This window comes from Erithacus rubecula (assembly GCF_903797595.1).
Source record: "Erithacus rubecula genome assembly, chromosome: 10".
NCBI lineage: Eukaryota > Metazoa > Chordata > Aves > Passeriformes > Muscicapidae > Erithacus > Erithacus rubecula.
The window spans coordinates 19,379,423-19,399,873 of NC_136662.1; the positions used below are offsets into that span (position 1 = coordinate 19,379,423).

General features: G+C 40.2%; 1 protein-coding gene across 1 annotated transcript; it reads right to left on the minus strand.

Annotated features, from left to right (window-relative positions):
• Positions 1-1,633: 1,633 nt before the first annotated feature.
• On the minus strand, positions 1,634-20,317 carry STIL (STIL centriolar assembly protein). Its single transcript, XM_079314520.1, has 16 exons — positions 20,151-20,317; positions 19,022-19,129; positions 18,583-18,698; positions 18,258-18,445; positions 17,023-17,270; positions 16,070-16,153; positions 15,869-15,955; positions 14,085-14,232; positions 12,888-12,997; positions 11,975-12,089; positions 10,132-11,181; positions 8,724-8,859; positions 7,815-8,040; positions 5,778-5,970; positions 4,918-5,171; positions 1,634-3,144 (listed from the first exon to the last, which is right to left on the minus strand). The coding sequence occupies exons 2-16, from the start codon at positions 19,111-19,113 to the stop codon at positions 2,325-2,327; spliced, it is 3,867 nt and encodes a 1,288-aa protein (XP_079170646.1). The 5' UTR covers positions 19,114-19,129; positions 20,151-20,317; the 3' UTR covers positions 1,634-2,324.
• Positions 20,318-20,451: the final 134 nt, after the last annotated feature.

The window sequence follows — 20,451 nt, forward strand, 5'->3', positions numbered from 1 at the left end:
GGGCCGTGCTCACCCCACCTCCGGCCCGCATTTGTACTTCACTGAAGATGGATCAAAGCCTTCAGTCAGGGTGGGGAGCACCAAAATGATCCAAAGTGGGCAGTGATGCTCCGAGCAGACCCAGCACCTTTTCAGCTAGCATTGTAAATATCTGCCCTTAATTGTAATAAAGGATAGCTAGGAACAACAGAAGAAAAAAACTAAAAAGCCCCCCCAGACAATCAATAACGTCTTAATATTGCCCCATTGCCCGTGTCAGCACCTGACATGTAGCTCTAGAGCTTGGGCCTCAGTGCTCAGTTAACCTTGCTAGACCTGGCTTTACATGTGTTTTTTGTTGGGTTTTTTTTTTTTTTTTGTTTTTTTTTTTTTTTGTTTTTAACCTCAAATTGCAGTACATGCTTCAGGAGAAAAAAATCCAGACATTTAAAAATTACTCAGCACCACACTATGAAAGGAAAACGCTGCTTAAGGGGAAGGGTGTTTTTTATTGTTTTGGTCCAGTAAATTAACATTTTGCTTGCTTGGAGGTTGCTGTCCAGGATTATATGCTTTGTGTAACGTATTACAACACCACACCCTGTCCTGAGCTGTGTGCAAGTAGTTTAGCTTTTGTTTTCAAATTGTTTCTAGCCCTTAAGCATTTGAAGAAAGTCTTTAAAATATTAACCAATACAACTCTCATCTTCCTGTGTTTCCAGACATTTTACAATAGGAAACAAAGAACAAAACCCTGCAACAATAGCTCAGAGGTATGAATTGCCTCATTCATCTCACTGGAATGTTCAAAAACATTAACTATTTTTTGACTGATTCAGCAGAAAATGTGCTGGCAGATTATAAACTTATGCCTGATCCAGGGGAGATTCAGGGACTGAGAATGGTTTTATTTTTCAGCATAGCAAAGTAGCACCTTTCCTGAAAGGAAGCAAATACCCTTGTTGATGGAAGAGGCTGCGTGAGAGGAGAAATTCTGGTTTAAAAGGAGCTGCTGCCTTCCTCTCTCTGTACTGGCTTTAAAACAGCACATGGTTTATCTCAGCCCAATTCTGTAATAAATTAATTAGCCACGAGTGCCCACTCAAACATACCAAGAACTAACATTGCAGCCTTTAGGATTTGACTGGAAAGGCCCAGGACTTCAGTGTGGGGAGTTTTAATCTCTGGTTTAACACTCAGAACAGGAAAGGCAAGGTCAGCACCACTGGCTGAACTGCTGTTGAGACAATGCCATCACTAAAACAAAGTTTGTTCCAGCGCCTGTGAGAGAATGCTGATGCACTAAAAGGTCTGTGAGAAAACACATGGCTCCATCATCATTCCACTGGAGCCCACCAGGAATGGTGGAAATGGGAATGAATCACCACTTCCAGCCAAATTCTTCACCTTGTGCAATATTATCATCACAAGGTTATGGAAAAGAGCTGCTTCATTAATAGACTGGAGTGCTTGGTGACAGAATATTTATGTGCTAATTCAGAACAAAGTAAATTATTATTTCTGCTTACCCCACCACCCAGTATCAGATTCCTGAGGAGTTCAGTAGCAGGTGAACCAGTAAACTTCAGTTTAACTATTCTAACAGTGACTGGGAAGCCACATGTGTCTTAAATAAATGCAGCATTAGACATAGTGAAAATTATTTTTTTTTAATGGAACCTTTGAGCTTTATGAGCAGTATATAATTTTAAATAAATAGAAAACAAACAGGTGAAAAAAAAATTACAACTTTTAAAAGTGCCAGCTTTCCCCCCTTTCATTAAAGATTTCATGATACAAAGTTATATGTGCCATTTTGGCTGAATTCAAGATAATTTTATGGAAAGTAAAGCCAAAGTTATACTTCCCTTCCCCAGAGACGCAACCCACACACAATAATCCAACCATTTCAGCAAACTTCTAGAAATTAGTGCTTTAGCTCTGTTACTCCTCTGCCACACACATTATCAGTGGCTCACAGTTGGCACAAACACAGAAGAGTCTGTTTCTAAAAAGTCAACAGAAGAACACTTAAGTAATCACCACTGTTAAAATTATATTAAAAGTACATCTTGGGCTCAGGTTGATTCACCTTCAATATGCTTTAAAATCACACCTAACTGTAAACAAAAGTGCACACATATGTCTGTGCTGATCAGCATTGCCTCAGCCAGGCACTTTGAGGTGGTTGTCCCTGAGCTGGGCTGAAAACTCAGTTCTGCAAGTTTTACATGGCTACAACAGAGTGACCTCTTCAAAGACAGATCAATCCGTGGTTTCCTGTAGTCTTACACAGAGAGGTCCCTCTGATTTGAAGCAGTGGTTGCAGCCATCTCAGGGGATGCTCAGAACAGCTTTGGTAATTGCCTGAGTTGTTTCACATCAAGAATGGTGCCAACAGAATTTATGCTGTTTGAGTGGTTTAGCATTTCGAGAGTTGAAGGATGGAGGTTTCCACGGAAGGCCTGAGTAACTCCTTCATCTTTCCTGATGGGTTGTTCAGTGAATTCAACCCTCCCAGGTAACAATCTGGGTTTTGATTTTAAATCTTTTAGGAACTGCAGTGAGTTCTCATCTGCTTGATCTGTTCTGGGAGGAAAAAATTCATTTGTAATATTTCTTAACATAGGGTTGTTTAATTCTGTTGGACGAGCATTAGCAGTCAACTCTCTGCTGTGACTTTTTAGGTGAACGGGAAGTCTTCCATCCATTCGTTTGGGTAATTCAGTCTGGTGGCTGAAGCTGTCCAATGCAGGGGTACAGTTTTTGTCTGGCATGCTTTTGCTTTTGATAGTGCCAAAATTGCCATCCTGAGCCTGCAGTTCCTCTTCATCTTCACTGCTGTCACCACCCTGTATCAGCCCGTATCGCTTCATGTACTTCTTGGTTGCAAAGGACATATTGCTGGGTGAAATTAAACTCAGGCCCACCATGCTCTTGTCTGTATTTGTCTGCAAGATGTCTTGGAAGGAGAAATCTGTGGGAGGATTTTGGCCTGAGCGGCTGAGGGACAGTCGGGATAACTGATTCTCACTGAGATATTTCAGTGCTATGGCGTTTGCTTCCATGCTCAGATCAGCAACGTTGGGACACATGCTCACATTGGCAAGAGACATGGAATTTAATCCAGGCACCACTGCTTCAGGACTTATGCACGCCAAGATGCTGAAAGAAAGCATCAAAAAGTTACCTCAGCATAGTAGGAAAGCATCAATTTCACAATTTTGCTCACTGTACTGATTTCTCCTTTCTTCTGAACATGGCTCCATCAGGACTGAGATATTATCTGCACATACTGAAAACCAGCTACTCACCCCCACAGTACCCAAACACTGTCAGAGGATGGATGATATTCCCTTCTCCTTCAATACACAGTACCCTCATATGAAGAGCCACCCATCTCTAGCAGGTTACAGAGCTGGTTTTGGTTTTAAAGCGGGTTTGACCTCTTGGTCTTTTCTCACCAGTGAATGTGACATTATGTGTCTGATCCTACAGTTCTGCTTTCTACCATTCAGCCCAAATTTTATAGCTAGAAATAAAACCCAGTGACTGAGACCAAGAACATCTTTCCCAATACATGGTAACTCCATGATTTTTATAGAAACTCTTAGCATCTGTTTCCAGAAGCCTATAAGGCTCTTGTTTTTGAAGTATCTTCAAATGGGAAATGTTCGTTTGTTCTGTTGCCTGGTGAAGCAATTTCTTGTATATGTAGCACGTGTTTAAAGATAGAAAGAACCTGGTACACCAGGAACCACTGCATTTAGTTCACACATCATATACTAGTTCACAAACCCTAGCTCCTCATATAAGGAATTAAGAAGCTTCCTATTTCACTAAGCACAAATTGTGAAGTTTGCCTAGGGAGAATAAACTGGCTCAGAACAACAACCACCACTTATTATGCTATGGAGCTGCACTGTTGTTTCCTTCTCCACTGAACTGTAAACCTTTTCTCAGAATTGTTTATCAGTCTTGAAAGTGGCAGAAGGAAGAACTCCACCCCACTCCCCAAGTTTGAAGAAAAAAACCCCAAGGGTTCCAGTTTTGCCTTATGGGTTCACATGTTAGCATGTTAATGACATTAAAAGAACACTGACAGACTGCAGCCAGGAAGGTAGTCCAGAAATTCCAGAAAACCACCCAATAAAATACAAGTAAAAAGGAGAGAAAGAGGTTAGAAACAGTATGACTGGAAACAGCTTTTGACACATGGCTGAAGATTAATTAGGAGATGGTTAGATTTTTTGTTTACATAACAGCTACACACCAGGATCAAGAAGACAATAAGGATGAAAGTGAAGTTGCACCAGGCAGTCAGCCTATGTCTACACAGCTACACAAGTTAATTCCTGTGCCTAAAACCCTCCTTCAGAAGTTACTTCTCTGTTCCTTCCTCTGTTTCAACAAGGTTGTTTCCCTCCCCAGCACTTTCTCTGCTCAAGGCACTGCACCCACAATAACAAGCAATTAGGACAGAATCAGTTTTGCTTAGATACCAAAGTCACAATAACAATTTCACATATACTGGTAAAGTGCAAGATAAAGTTAAGAAGCAATGAGAAAATACACAGCTGCTTAATATTCAGTCTCCCAAGTCCAGAGTTGCTCTGGAATACTTGGACACAGACCAAAGAACTGCCCATAGCTTCCTTGTTACTCTAGGGGAATTGCATGCATAGTGCTTTAAGAATCACCAGATGCTCTAACAGCAAGAGCTACTTGTGTTATACTTAAATAATCTGAGTTTTGCTAGCAGAGCTCTTCTCTGAAATGCCCATAGCATGAGCCAGCAACTCAGTTCTGCAGGAAATGTAGATCAAGGTGCACCCAAATCCCAGTGGCAGTGAACAGAGTCTTCTCCTGACTCATTAAGCCAAATCTTCATTTTCAGTTGTATCTACACATTACTACTCAAAACCACCAGCATTTTACCTGGCACTCTCCACTTTGTGTGTATTTTCCTTCATACTGCCAGGTGAGTCCACTGTCACTCCAAGATTCCTCAGCTGTTTGAGTGTGGCACTAATGACACTCTCTTTGTCCACCCCTCCTGTGTCAGTCTCTGAAGCCACTTCTGCTGCATCATCAATATCCTGATATGTAGGACCATCATCAGTAACAAATCCTGATTTCAAAGGCAAGTGATCTTGCTGTTCTGAGGTTTTTAAGAGGTGGTTTACTTGGCCCTACAGAAAAAGAGAGCACATGGCAAAAACATCATGACATACAGGGACTGTCAAATACCAAAATCCTGACTTATGCTTACACAACTTCAAATACAACTTAATGGATTAATAGCTTATTCTGACAAAGAAGGCAAATTCAGATATAGTTCAGATGCAATCACTTTAACTCACAGCAGTGTAGTCAAACACTGGAACATCTTACACTTCAAGATTTCTATAAGAGTCTGTTCTGAATTTAAACACATCACATACTGATATTCTTCAAGATTAAAATATCTGCCCTTTAAGGCACTTGAAGGTAAAATGCTGTGTTATTTTAAAGGCCACTAATTTGGGAAGTTATCAGCTGACATCCTTGAATTAAAGAATTGTTATTTATTAGATAATAGAAAGCACTCCATCTATGCATGAAAAAGAAGTACAAAATAACCACTTAAACACTTTAAAAAAATTGAAGAACCACAAACTTGGAGCCTTCTGCAGAGCACAATGTGAAACTGAAAACCACACACAGCTTTCATTCATGCCAATACCACATCATAACTTCAGCAGAGTGCTGTTCTGACTGTTGCAGTCAGTGCAGAATATAAAACGTGCATGAGTTACCAGTAAGTCCTGGTAAAGCTTCTGCTCCTCTGAAGGTTGCTGAGGCAGCAGCGAGGTGGGTGGCTCCGAGCTCTGCTCGCTTGTTGCCACCACCTGGCTCCTGGCTCCCTCCGATGGCTCTTTCTGTAAAGACACACTGACACCTTCTTCCAAGGATGAACCACGAACAAGTGCTTGGGAAACATTTCCAGTTCTGGAAGAGAACACCAACATAGCTACAAACTTCCTTGAAACAGCAAAAGCATCATTATCACTAGATGTACTTCATTTTTTCATGAACATCAGAGGAGAACAATCGAGTACTGCAAATGGGTCCCAATGGGTTTGAGTTCTTCCTGCTGCTCAAGGCTTTGCTCCTTTCTGCAGTCACAAAAGTTATTTGAGGACCAAGGAAACAGACCTCCAAATGTGCAATTACAACAGCCCAACTAGTTTTCCAAAAGATTATTTGAAAGGGCCAATGACATCTCTGGACTAGTCAAAACTCAGTGACACTCCATGACTTAAACCAGATGAAAGGAAAGTTATTAACAATTTGGAATTTAAGTTTTCAGCATTTCACTTATAAGCCTTTAGGAGCAAGTATCTTCTGTATTCTCTGACACATAATTTATTCAAGAAACTGCTTTGTACATAATTTATTGTGGGATTCCTGTGGCAGTTTAAAAACTTCTCAAAGACAGTTACAAGTACACACATGCACACTGAGTAACACAAACTGAAATACTGTTCAATAACAGATGTGAAAGAGGAAATATAAAGGGTAAACACTGAATGAGTTATAACACAATGCTCTGCACCCCCCTTGGCTGCTGTGTGCATTGCATAAGCCTTTGGAGACCAGACATATCAATACTACTATCATCCCAAGAAGATCCTCAAGCGACCCTCCTCCCCTTTCCTGTTCCTCCCGAGGAGACAAGTGTAAGATAAGGGAATTTCAGAACTCAACTGATCAATTGCCTGTGTTGAAAGCGATAAGATTTAAACCACGTGACATACCAGATAGTCAATGTAGGTTATCAGCTACTGTTACACTAGCAATTATTCATCATTCCCAAAAATGTTCCCTCCTCCTCCTCAAAGAAATCTGGGTGACGCCCTACATTCTCACTATAAGATACTTTACAGCTATTTTACTGGTTTATGAATCCAAGTTGAAGAGAACCTTAAGATGGCATTGTCCTAAAATACAATGTTCCTAAGATTGACCTGAATTTGTAACATTTCTGGTAGCAGTAAATGTTTGCAAACAGTACTTTAATCAAGGGCTATGAATTGTTAAGTTACAGCTCAATTGCCATAATTTTTCCCTAATTTGAGTATATTAGGAACCTAATTTAACTGGAAGGGTATTTCCCCCCCTTTGGCTTCTTATACTTAGACAATATTAGATCACTAAAATGCTAAATTGTTGAGCTATTCCTACATAGAAATAGCATCCATATAGATAATTAAAAATATTTTTAAAACCACTCCCCAAATTAGTCTGAGATTAGTCACCACACTATAAAGAAACTGAGCTTAAAAATAATTAAATTGACAGCATTGATATCTGCATGCACCACACACAAAGTAATAAGGCATAAAATAAAGAGAAATTCAGGGAACAGTCACATAACCACAAACTCCTCATCCCAAGCCCCTCAGAACTGGAAGGGTTCTGAATGCTGACAACGAAAAGCCACTGTAGGAAAACAACTGAGTATAGCAGCACCTTCTTTTGCAATCAGGATTTAAAGGTAAGAAAAGGAATGCTGCACAGTGCATGCTTTTGCAAGTTAAAGGCTTTTGCCATCAGCTCCTGCTGATAGGTAGGCAAGCTAAACCTGCATGACTGATAAATGCAGACTCTAAAGGCAGCTGTGTTGGTGAGCTGTACAATCCAAAGCATAATTAAAAAATAAAAAAGGGAGAGAACACAACAGCTGAGGTCAGACTATTTATAACTCCTGAAGAAAAAAATATTATAGAAGTAATAACTTACATAAGGCAGTTCGGGACATTATGTGAGCACAGGGTACTTCTGTTACTTACTGGGGAGTGTTCTGATTAGCTCCTTCTTCCACAAGGTGAATACTCTCTACAAAGCTGGGCATGTCAACCACCCTTAAGGAAGAAGCAATACTTGTATTACTTGCATCTTGTTCAGCATTAATTGAAATGCTTATATCCTCCTTAGAGATCTCTCCATCTTCTTTTTTCCCTCGTGGTATGGAGTTGCCTTGTTTTTCTGAGTCTGTATTCCAAAATAAACTAGCACCTAGGACAAAATTAGAGATTTAACTATTTAGGAAGAGTCATTACTTTCTTCTAAGACCCTTCTGAGGCTTTGTACAGCTAGAGGAATAATTTTCCCTCATTCATGTTTCTTTCACCATTTAAAAAGTGATTTACAGTTCAAATCATCTAAAAGTTGCCAAAACATCATTCAAGTCCTAGTTTCTTCCAAAGTATACTTCATGAAAAGGAATGGTTGTATTAAATCATTTTAATGCATTGACCTTGAGCCTGTTTCAAAGTTTCCTCCAAACTAACCAAAACACTTCCACGGGTTTAACAGGAACCAATATGTTAATATGCAGCTGTACAGATGCAGCGGCATAAGTTGTCTAAATTAAAGCAAATACAGTCTTCATGCATGATTTACAAACATCAATATTTATTGGAACACTGTACGGTGTAGGAGCTATTACTTATTACTTTTGGAGTTATGCTTCAACAACACACCATTTTAAAACCATTGGAAAAACAATTATTTCAGTGATGGCAAAGACAAAAGTAACTCCAGCATCAACTTGAAAATAACACCTCAACTTAGTTTTTTTTTGGATCTAGGAGCATGTGTGCACAACTTCAGCATTTGTGCAAAACACCTCCCCCATGCCCAAAGAGCCCAGAAATGCCCAGAAGCAGTGCCAGGCTGCTTTAAAGGAGGAAGGATACCTGTGCCCACGGCAACGCTGGCGCTGCTCCTCCTGCGCGCGGGCGGCGAGGTCTGAGTCTCCGTGCAGACGGCAGCCCCCGGCCCCTGGGGCTGCGGCGCCGCCCGGCCAGCCTGCGCCTCCAGCAGGCGCTGGATCTGCAACAGACAGCACACAGTCTGCACCTGCACACAAAATGTCAGCTCTAGCAGCTGAAACAGAATTAACTGGCTTCTGCTAAGAGCTGGATTCCAATACAGGCTACGCTGCCACAGCGGCCTGAACGCCTTCCAGTTCTCAGCAGTGCACACGGCATAAATCAAAACACCAATTTTGATGTTGGCAGAGCTAGCAAATAAGATCTTTAAGCACATTGGCAGAGGCAGCACCAAGACAACTTGGGTAAAGCCTATTTGTACCACACTTGCTGGAAGTATTCCTTCCCTTTCATTCACATACAAAGCCTATTAACCGACTTACCAGCCAAGCATTTATATGCCAACTGTCCCTACACCAACTTTGTATTAATTACAAAGCTAAGCAATTAAATGATAAAATTTAGGTTGCCAGGCAATCTTCTCTCTAGGCTTTTCATCCACCCTGTTCACCGATTAGCTTGCAGCTCCAGGGGGAAAGAGTAACAGTGAAGGCTGCAGTAAGGAGGGGTTTCCCTCTCACACAACCCATGCTTTGCTTGACTTAACATACAGGAACTGTACCAAAACCAAATTCCAGCTGCAATTTTCTAGTTCAAGTACTGCAAACTTTCCTGTTTATATTGTTCACCACTAACAACAAAATTTAAACTCTGGCTCTCCAGCCCCAAATCATATCCTGCAAAATACAGGGTCTGCAGGTTAATTAAGTGGCTGGTGCTTTGAAGAAACTTAACCTAGTGAGGCAACAGACACAACAAGGTCCCCAAAGTCCAGTTTTCTAGCACAGCAAAGACCTGATGAATCAGGAATCAATGTAGACAACTGGATTTTTCAAGGCAACAGCTCAGAGAACTGCAGGCTTGAAGGTGGAAAAAGCAACATTATGTGCTTCATCTGTATGTTTACAATAATTCCAAAGCCTCTAGCCTATGCAATATTTTTTTTTTTTTACAGAGATGAGCATGTAAGTAGAAAAGCATTTATACAGAAAGTACATCAGTTTGCATTACAGTCTACTGAAGAGAAACCTTCATTATGGAAATACCACAAAAATAAATGCAAAATTTAATTAGATATAAGTCAAATAATTTTTAAAGGGACACCAATTGGTAGAGCTATTGAGTCCCCTCTCCATGCCCAGACTGCAGCTGGTATGACAGGCTCCCTTGTTCCAACATGGATAGACAACAGTTAATTTAATTCCTTCAGCAGGGGAGCTATCAAAGCTTAATCACTGAGAGGGCAGAGGAGAAAGCTGACATTTCCACAAACCTGAGCTTGAAGTAATTTGAGTTGTCTGTCTTGTTCAGTAAGAAGTCTGTATGCATCTGGAGATAATCCCATCATGCCATTATCTGATGCTGTGGCAGGAGCAGGCGTGTGCAGGCACGGCGCGCAGGCTGCACAGCACTGCGGGCTCGAGGGGCTCCCACTCGATGGCATCCTTATTCCAGGTGATAAGCCACTGTCAAGAGAGCAGCTCCCTGTTTTCCCAGGATATCTCACATTTATTGGGCTGCTTGTGGCATAGCCTGGGTTACAGCAAACATTTGGGCAAATATTTTGATGGAACACTGCACAAGGATTTTGCTGAGCCATCTCCGACTGGATTTCCGCTCCGTGTTGGGGGCTCATTTTACCAATTCCTTGCCATGAGTTCATGGGATTATACTGGAGAGAAGCAGGACACTGACAGCTGCATGCTGGACAGGAAGGTGGCACTTGAACTGGCAGCTGCAGATCTGGTGGTTGTCTGCAGCTCTGTGGTGACAAAGCAGAGTTGTGAAGGACTGGCTGTGTAACAGCAGGAAGCTGCTTGGAACCAGATGTTGATGTTCTCCTAACTGGAAGCTCTCCCTGTGGTGTGACACTTTCAGGATTTAATACAAGTTTTTCCAGTGGCTTTCTGGGGTGGTACACAGATGTATCTGGGGAAGGCCCACTACAAGGAGTTGAAGGAGAAGATGATCCTGAACTTTTTCTTGGTTGAGGGGAAGCCTTCTTACATTGCACCTGCTGCTGTAGTAGAGCTTGATTTCCTCTACAAGGCATTGAAGCTGGAATTTTCTGGTTTATAGGATTTGGTAATCGTCTCAAAGTGGGATCTCCCTTATTAGCAGGAAAGTTCTGCCTGTCTTCAGAGTGCTGGCTGGGGTGACATGTAGGTCTCAAGCACCAATTCTTTTTAATAGGCTGATTTGACACTGTGGGTACACTTTTAGCACCTGAGGTCCCCACAGGCTTAGATGATTGCCCTGATTCTATGAAACTCCCATCCAAAATAAGTGACAGCTCCGGCACTGATGGAAAAATTCTGGTAACCTGAAGGAACAATTACACACATGCATGATATGTATGATTCAAAAATATTGTCTGTTCTTTGAATGCAAGATTTTCTCAAAGAAAATTTTTTAATTTAAAATCAATACATGATGATTATCAGCTCCAAACCAACCACATGTTAAACACATTACTAAAAGGCTGGAGAATCCAGAAAAACCAGCAAGATCTCTAGAAACATTCTTAAAGAAAAGTGCTTTCATATAGCATAACAGCCACATCTGCCAAATGAATGTTTCATGTCATTTGGAAGTACATTTCCGAATATGGATACTGCCCTTCTAGAGGTGGACTATGTTTCTCTTACTATTCTTAGATTCAGGAGATAGCTGCAATAGAACACATTTTATACCAAATTTTTACATCCTTCTAGATCTATGCTGCACAAGAGCCAGTATTTATTGTATTTGTACTCATTTCAGTAAAAACAAGACAGAGCAGCAGATCTTTTTGGTAAATGAAATAAAAAAAACTGAAGTGCTTGCTGCCTGTGTCTCAGACACTGCAGCTCTTTCATTCAAAAACAGTGAGATTCCTGAAGTAGAAACTACTCTCTCTGTTCCCAAATCATAGCATGTGCAGGAATTAAAGAGTCTAGAATCCTAGAAAAATGGCAGGTTAACTACAGAAGGAGTGGGACTCTTGGTTCATTTCTGCAATTATGTTTTTCCCTGTTAGCATTCAGAGAGAAGCTTTACACTCTCCAGTTCCCTTACAATGAGTTTTGCTGCTCCAAGTGTCACATCTGAGATATCCAGAGCAACTATTTAGTTACCTGTTGACTCACTGGGTGAGGACTTGGAATTGGTCTGGGGGATAAATCCTCATCTTCCACACCAGAGTCGTGATCACTTGCTGACAACTTGCTGGGTGAAGAGCCTTGGGGAGGACTAAAAACAACAATAAATCAAAATAAGTGTCTGTTTGTCAGATTTGGCAGCAGTAACATGAAACTGTGTTTTTCAATGTGCCATCTACAGTCCATCATTTTTCCAGTAAATGGTTGCTATCCATCTTCTGCCTGGTGGGGAGTTCACCCAGCAAACACTTCTAAGATCAAACAATGAAAATATAAATGCTTCTTTTGAGCAAGAAGTTACAAACCCTCCCTCCTCCACAGCATCATACAAACACACCTTTTAAATGACATTCTAACAGCAAAGCACTGATTTATAGTAAAAAGATAGGAGGTGCTACAGTAAAGATTGTAATGTCTGAGGGAAAATAAAGGCCATCTTCTAGTCATAGAAAAAAATCTGATGAATAAGTCAGGTTCTTAAAAATCACTAAGTTTCAACCTAATAAGTTCTTGGAGCTCTGAAAAGTGGGAAGAAAAAAAGGAATTTTTTTTCAACTTAAGTAGATTTCAATTAGAGATTTGCTTCAAAGGACAGATCTCACTTAAAGCTTAATACAGAGAACTAAGCCTCATCAGAGAGGAGGCTTTTTTAGAAACATCCAATGTATAAATTAAAACCACCAGTATCAAGTAGGTTTCTTTGGAATACAGTCAGCTTGACCATCGTACTTGAAAAATATTAACTCTAGGAATAAACAAAAGCACATACACAGATTTTAATGCAAGAGAATGTATGCACAGTTAAACTGACACATAGCACAAAACAGATCAAAAATCTCATCCAATAAATATTGGATTTTTCCACATAAATAGCATCTGAGATATTTACCTTTTGATTGGAAGTTTCTTGCAAATTCTGCTGAAGAACTCAGTTTCTGCATTTTGGTTTTCTCCACTCAACTCAAACTGGATAGGACTCTTATCTGACGGTTCAACATTCTGGAATGAAATGTTCCAAATTTGTGAAGCATGAAACCTTCAAACTTCCAATCACTGAGGTACTACTCCCAGAGAAACAGCTTTAAGGACGTTTATATGATTATCTGCTACTTTCAAATTTTTCACCACTACAAGGAAGCAGGCAACTTCCCTTCCTGTTTAACACTGTTCCCCTGCTACTCTGTAAAGTAGTTGGGCTAATTATAGCCATGAGCAGATGCTTCCTCATCTAACTGCTCAGATACTCCTCCAGGGCTGCCACCACTACAGGAAACAAACATTCCTGTACTGTTTCACACACCACAGCTGGGCAATTTCTCCAGACCACAGAAATGACATTCTGTGGAGAGATCTGTCATTTTCAGAAAGCTAAGATGTCCCTAGGCTAAAGGTAGAAGGCAGCTCTGAACAAGGAAATTCAATTGGAAAGAGAACTGAGTACACAGCATAGCACACACATTACACTCACTGCTTCTCTGACAGAGCACAGTAGCACTTACTGAGCAAATTAACAACTCCAGGCTCTGCACAAGCCTAGGAAAGCATACAAGGAACTGAGATTTCCTAGAACTTCAAGCCTTACTAGCCATCTCCTAGACTTGTATCATCAAATTCTTTCAGAGTCACTTTGGACAAAGATAAAATTTGCCATTCTGTCTGAATTCCTTTTTGCATTCAACTTGAAGCAAAGCACAACACTCAGCTTTGCTCTCCAGCAAGCACCACCCAGAGCAGCTGTTAGATGTGGCCAAGGTGAACACAGCAGACCACAGTAACAAATGCTGTAGCAAGTCTGAGTCTCTGCTCATAAGGCCAGAAGGTCACTAGCAGGAAGGAACACTAACCAAGTGCAACACAGCACAGTATACTTAGACACTTAATGCTATTAGAAAAGTGAGCACTGCTGATTTTGGAAGTAATTTCTCATTTTGAGTGACAAACTGAATTTACAGTAGTCCCTAAGAAAAAGCAGCTTTATAGAGCTACATCATTCTCAAACACTGCAGATCCATTTGGTCACATGATAATGATTCTTTTAAGGCAAAATTTGAAGTACCACAATGCAGGAGGAAAGCAAGACACTTACTTTGAAGAGGTGAACAGTTTCATGACAAGTTAGGATCTGAAACCCCAGCTCAGTCTGCCCACTGTATGGAACACACTCATAAAACTCTGGTTCCTTGTGTGTCAATGAATACAGCACAATAAGAAAACTCCCAGATTCTGAAAAAACCCTAAAATAGAAGAAAAATCACATCCTTAAATAACTTAAACATGAAGAAGGCCCTTAGATTTTTCAATATAGTAAGCCAATTTTCACACAACTTAGCAAACTGGTGAATCACAGCATTCTGAGTGGTGCTGAGCTATAGATAGTGCAGAAGGATTTATGACTGTAGCCACATGCAAGAATCAAAGAAAAGTAGAGAAGTGGGAATAAGTCATCTCCTTTGTATTTCAAACCTTTACTTTGTACTTTAAATGAATTCCTGGAAGGGTTCAAACATGACACAGAAGAAAACATCTGCAAGAATAATACTGTGTTTTATTTTCTTTTTAGTTTTCAGTTGAAGATGCATTGTAAAGCCACTTAGTGACATGGTTATCCCTAAATATTCAAAAAACATTCATTAGCAAACATACTTTTTTAAAGAAAAATTATATTGAATGGTTTTTTTTCTACAAGTTGAGAATAGCAAGTAACAACAATCAGCATTTAACACAAGGTCAAGGATAATGACAATAATGTATGTTTCCAGGAAAAGGCAGTACTACTTTCAGACCAGTTTTTCTTTTTATAGCACTTGTAACATGCTTGTTTGTGGGGTTTTTTACTTGTTTGTTTTTTTTTATTAAGTAATATATGTGATAGAAAAAACAGTAGAAACAGGATTCTTGAAAACCACATTTGTGCAACTTCAAAATTATACTTACAACTAAAAGAGTTAAAAATGTATAATGCACAGATTAAGCAGTTAGCCTGCAGAGGTTAATGCTATTTGCATGGTTCATCAAATCTCCCTAATCCACTTCCATGATGGCATCAGTGAAAGTTAATGAGAGTCAAGCATCCAACTTGCCTATCTAATAATCTAATTGGTCTCTTATCTGTGTTTGGACAGATTTCAGTTGTTAAGGGAAAGGAGTCTGTTTTGTAATTGCAGACACATCTGCTCACCAAACGTGGTTGTATTTCATAATTTAACAATAAGTGTGGTCAATCAGAAGAGGTGCTTATGCATACAGCATATTTTAGAGTCTCACTTACCTGAGGTGCAGTTTCAAACTATAAACACCTGAACTCTCTCCCAGCTCCATATAAATAGAACCCAGCAAATATTACAAGTGAAAAGATATAGACAATGAGGAATGACTATCCACTAACACCACAATATAAAAAATACCCCAGAATGCAAACACTCTTAAAAAACCTGAACATTTAACAGGAAGTCATAACAGGACAGCATAGGCTGCAAATCAATATGCTGGTCAGGCACAAGCAGGAAGAAAACTTATCTCAAAGAAAATAGCCCTAAGAAAAATTCAAAACCAAAACCCCATCATGGTTTAAACTACTGTTTCCTGTGGCTTCTTATTTAAACTAAAATGACCTTAATGATATTAATGTTTACCCTCTTCTGACTCTGAGATATCAGCTCAGCTTTCCAACATTTCAGTCATAGAAAATTTTTGTGCAGAAGCCAAAACCAAAAAGAACACTTAAATCAGACAGCCTTACTCCTATGCAACATATAAATCACAGAATTTCCTCAAATATCTTTAAGTAGAGCCCATGTTGTCATGCATTTCTGTGGAATAGTTTTTTAGGCAGCCAATAGCTTCTATGTTTGACCTATAAAAGTGACTTGCCTTTCTTGAATTGAAGAACTGAACAAATATCGCAAGCAAGAGGCCCAGACTTGAGGACTGCAGATATGAGTAACTCCACTCAGCCAACTAAAAGTAAGGAAAAAAATCAAATTAGAGACAGCTATGTTACCACATTTTTGCTATGTAATCCCTCACATAAATCTCAAATCAATGTGTGAATTAACCTGGACAAACACTTACACTCCAACTAATGGCAGAGCATAAGCCTTGGGATCAGACTCAAGCAGCAAAAGCAATTTCCGTGTTTGGTCCATAGTGAGGTAGCTGAAAAAAAACAAAAGTTGGGCTTGATTGCATTTTGCAAGGCAGTTTTTCAGAATAAAAAAAATCCTGAAGAGACAAGTACAAGTTTAGAAAATACTGTAAGAAAAGAAATTTAGGAAAAAAAAAAAAGGACCAAAACTACTCTTACTCCACGCACTTAACTGCAACTCCCCAGCAATTCCCTGTGTATCAAGGAATTAACAAGGACAAAATTTACTTAGTACTACTTGCAATATTTTAGTAAATACTAGAATTAGTACTTATAACAAATTCTGAAGTACAAGTCACTTAAACTTGACAAGTAACTTCCAGAGAGGCATTCATAAAGTCCCTGTCCAAATAAAATGATATTCAGTTGCTTCAAATTATTTCCTGATCTATCTTTAGTTCATCCTAATAAATTAGTTACCAGTCAGAATGATGACTCACCGATACCACCTCAGAAACACAATTAACAAAAAAAACCCCAAAAAACAGAACAAAAAAAAAAGCTTTGGTTTGCACTCATCTGATTTTCATTGTAGGGCAAGCACTGATGATGTTTAAAAAGCTGGAAGCTGTTTATATTTATTATGTTAAAGAAAGGTGTGTTCTTCTGCCCAAGTAGGAAGATCCTTTCAGTGATGCCAAAAGCAAGAACTCCTACTCAACCAGCTAATGTTTTTGCTCCACCCCATTTCCTGTTTCTTTTGATAACATTTATTATATAACTTTTAATACATTTCCAAGGCCAGAAGACATGCCATTTTTATGGCAATTATTCTTAGTAAAAACCAAAGTACAATTGAGATCTCTCCTACACATCTCTTTTAGGAAAGGCAAGAAACTGACAGACAACTTTGACAGCTTTAGCACCACCCTTTACTCACCCACATTTGTAAGTTCCTTGAACTTGTGCAATATTCAAAGGACTGTTCAATTTTCTTGCTAGGGCTGTTGGAATAATTGGGACAGACTTCACAGGGGTGTATTCCAAAATATTTGCCACAGTAAGAGAAGCCCAGCGAAAATTAAAGTGGAGATTATCCAGGTTTTCTGTGAAAACAATGTGAGCTCTAACAGTGAGCAGTTTAGAAAGATCCAGAGATTCTTTACTGCACAGACTCTGCTGCAGACCCTAGAAGCAAGAAAAAAAAAGTTACATACACTAAATTATTTTCATACGATTACCATGATTCAAGATGTATTACACTAGGAACTCACAGCTACTCTTGCAAAAGGTACTCTACAAAAATGCCATTAGCCAGGTCTCCAAAGATCACTGCTCTATTGATTATAATCAATAATGCAGAATACACTTGAAAATTAACTATGCAAACCTTAGCACTGTTTTTTGATGTATTAGAAAGCCTGGGGTTACTTCAGTTATATAAAAATTAATATAACAACAGAACTAAAAGGCTCAAGCTGATTTGTCAAAGTTTTCTTACTTGCATTCAAGAAACACATAATTTAACATATTATCATCATGATAATATGTTATCATATTATGTATCATCATGAGGAAGTTGAGATGTGAAATAGGCTCAATTTGCATTACAAAATACACACAACAACAACTACAGTGAAAATTCTACAGGAATAAAAAGTATTTAGGCAATTACATGCCTACAGCAGAGCACATATTTCAGTTATGGCTGCTCACCTACATAGGGCTTTACATGTTTTGGGCAGGTCACTTGCCTAGCAACACTTCAGCAACAACTGTCCAAACACTGCAACTGATTAATGACAGTTTTGAGGGGGGGGGGGGAAAGAGACAAAAAAGCTGTTTTTTTTTGTTTAAGTAAGTTTGCTGCAATCTCTTTTGTTTTGCTGGTTTAGGTGGTTAGACCAGCTGAAAAACTTTGGTCAGTCAGCAAGATTTCTGTCCGAGATTAAAGACTGTGTGATCCTTAAACACCTGTGAGGATTAACTGATTTTAACAGTTTCAATACTCTTCTCAATGACACTCAAGCAGCTCATTTCACACAATTAACTGCACAGTTTTGCTTCAGCCATAACATTGCTGTGCTGGAAAACAAGCTCTGTGTACAGTCCCATGCCCTGCCTGGCAGATAGTTCACTGTTGAAGAGACCCAAAAGTTGCTGAGAGATGCCTACCTTGAAAGCCAAGGTGATATCTTCCACACTGTGCACTACTATATTATCTGAACAAGGTCCCCAGGCATTAATTGTACATGGAATCAAAAAGTCTCCAGGAAGGGATGCAGTTGGAATTTTGCCTGATCCACCAGCAACTTCTCGGCCAGGATCAAAACGATCGATTGTTAGCGTTACTCCTTCCCCATCTTCAAAACAAATAAATGGAGTTAGAGTCCAAGAGCAACAACCCAGACTCCTTAACAACAGATTACTCAACCAACCAATACTGCCTGTCTACCTCATGTGGAGGTAATTCTAAATTAATTAATTAATTCTAAATTACCTTCGTCTACTGCCAGGGTCCCAAGCAAAAAACAGGAAAACGATTTCTTTTCATTCTGCTTAGCATGGCGATAGGCAAGCCGCAAGGTTTTCTCCACCAGAGATAGTTTGGGGCTTCTAAAAAGGGACAATAAGCAAGTTTAAGTCACAATTTCTTTTTAATGCTTGTTTTTAAAAAGTATCACTTATCCTTAAGGGAAGAAAAATGGAAAGAAGTTTCTTTAGACTGATGCACCTTCAAGCCACTGGACAAAGGAAAGGAATGGAAACTGAAATCTTTCCAATGAAAATCCCTGCATGCTTATAACAAACACACTGCTTCCTTTTCCTTTGGGCCTTGTCACACAATAGACTCAAAAGACAAAATGAGGCTTCACATCACACAATCCATAATTTATGTTAACTTTAACCATTACCTTGCCTGAAAAAGTTATCGATACCTGTAATAGGTGATGTGTGCGCCAATGACATCACCCATGGGGACTGGGTCCCAAAGTGCACACTTGGACAGAGGGAAGCTGAAAGGGACCATCCTTCTGGGAACAAATCTGGGAAGATCACAGATAAAAACAATGGATTAAGGTTCATCACAATCTTACAATGTTTAAAAGAAGAAACAAAGGCATGACACAGTAAGAAAACCAAGAAATAGGATACTTAAACTGTTGGTACTTTTTTTGTTTCAAGTTCAGGCCAACAAAGCAGAAACTTTGTCCTATGAAGTTGCCAGAGTTACAAAGTCAACACAAAACCTTTGTTGTCCACCTGACAGTTTCTCTGTGGAACCTTGGAAGATGTGTAGGGCAAAATACAGGCTTGCAGATAAAACTGAAGGAAAAACTGCTTGGGTATAGTTTAGGGAGAAAAAGAGTTATCATTAGTTAGAAACTCCCATGGCATGAAAGAATTTATTTAGCAAATTTAATACAAGATCAGCTTCCCAAAGCCCTGTTTTAGCCTTCATATTTCCAGTAAGTATTCAAACCACTTAAACTTTGAAGACTTCTGAAATAAAGCGTTGGCTTAATTAAAATAATACAGTCCAAAACTTGCAGTCAGACTTCAAAGAGACCTGAAGAAATTAGTATGTAATCACATTAACTTATTTACATGAGCAGGATTAGATTTTTTTTGGAGGTTCCTAAACAAAACAACATACAGAACAACTGACAGCCCGTATCATTTGGCAAATACCTCAATACCTTTTAACAAATAAGCAAGAAGTCTCTTTGTAGTTATCTCAAGCACGAAACCTTGCCAAGCAAAGGTGCTTCCTCTGCATTTCAACTTGCCAGGAAAGTACTTTAATTTTAAGGCAGTCCTCCAAGGAACTCAGCGACCTCTGATGCTTCCAGCGGCAGTTAATTAACCCCCCTTAAAAGCCAAATGCCCAAATTAGCCTCAAATTTAAGTTTCCAAAAGTGTGACATTTTTTTAAAGCCCCACTATTTCCACTTGACAAGCAGAAGCAGAAGCCCACCCCTCCTCCTCGCGCAGCTCTTTACACCCAGAGCCGCACTGTGCCCGGCGGGGCTGGGGCGATGCGGCCCTCCCGGTGCCAGCGGCTACCTCAGATCCGCGCCGGGCCGGGCGGAGCCGCAGCTCGGTCCTCTCCTCTCCTCTTCTCCTTCTCCCCGGCTCGGCCGGGCAGCGGCCGTGAGGGACGAGCGGTGCCGGTGACGCCGCGGGCTCCAACTCCGGCGCCGCCGCTCCCGCCACGTCCCGCCCGCCCCGGCGCCTTCTGCGGCCCGGCCGGCCCTCTGTCCACACCGGCCAATCAGCGCGCAGATCCCACCCCCTCCGTCCGCCCCGGCCCAATGGGCGCGAGGCGGGGAACGGTCGATCAGCCAATCAGAGCGAGCTCCGGGGA

What these genes read in the sequence shown, in the direction of transcription:
- STIL (XM_079314520.1), bottom strand. Translation starts at nt 19,113, where the DNA reads ATGGTCCCTTTCAGCTTCCCTCTGTCCAAGTGTGCACTTTGGGACCCA. An exon ending in GCTCTGCCATTAGTTGGAGT is followed by an intron (nt 15,956 to 16,069) that starts GTAAGTGTTTGT and finishes CCTTACTTTTAG; the next exon opens with TTGGCTGAGTGGAGTTACTC. An exon ending in AGTTCTTCAATTCAAGAAAG is followed by an intron (nt 14,233 to 15,868) that starts GCAAGTCACTTT and finishes CTTCTATTTTAG; the next exon opens with GGTTTTTTCAGAATCTGGGA.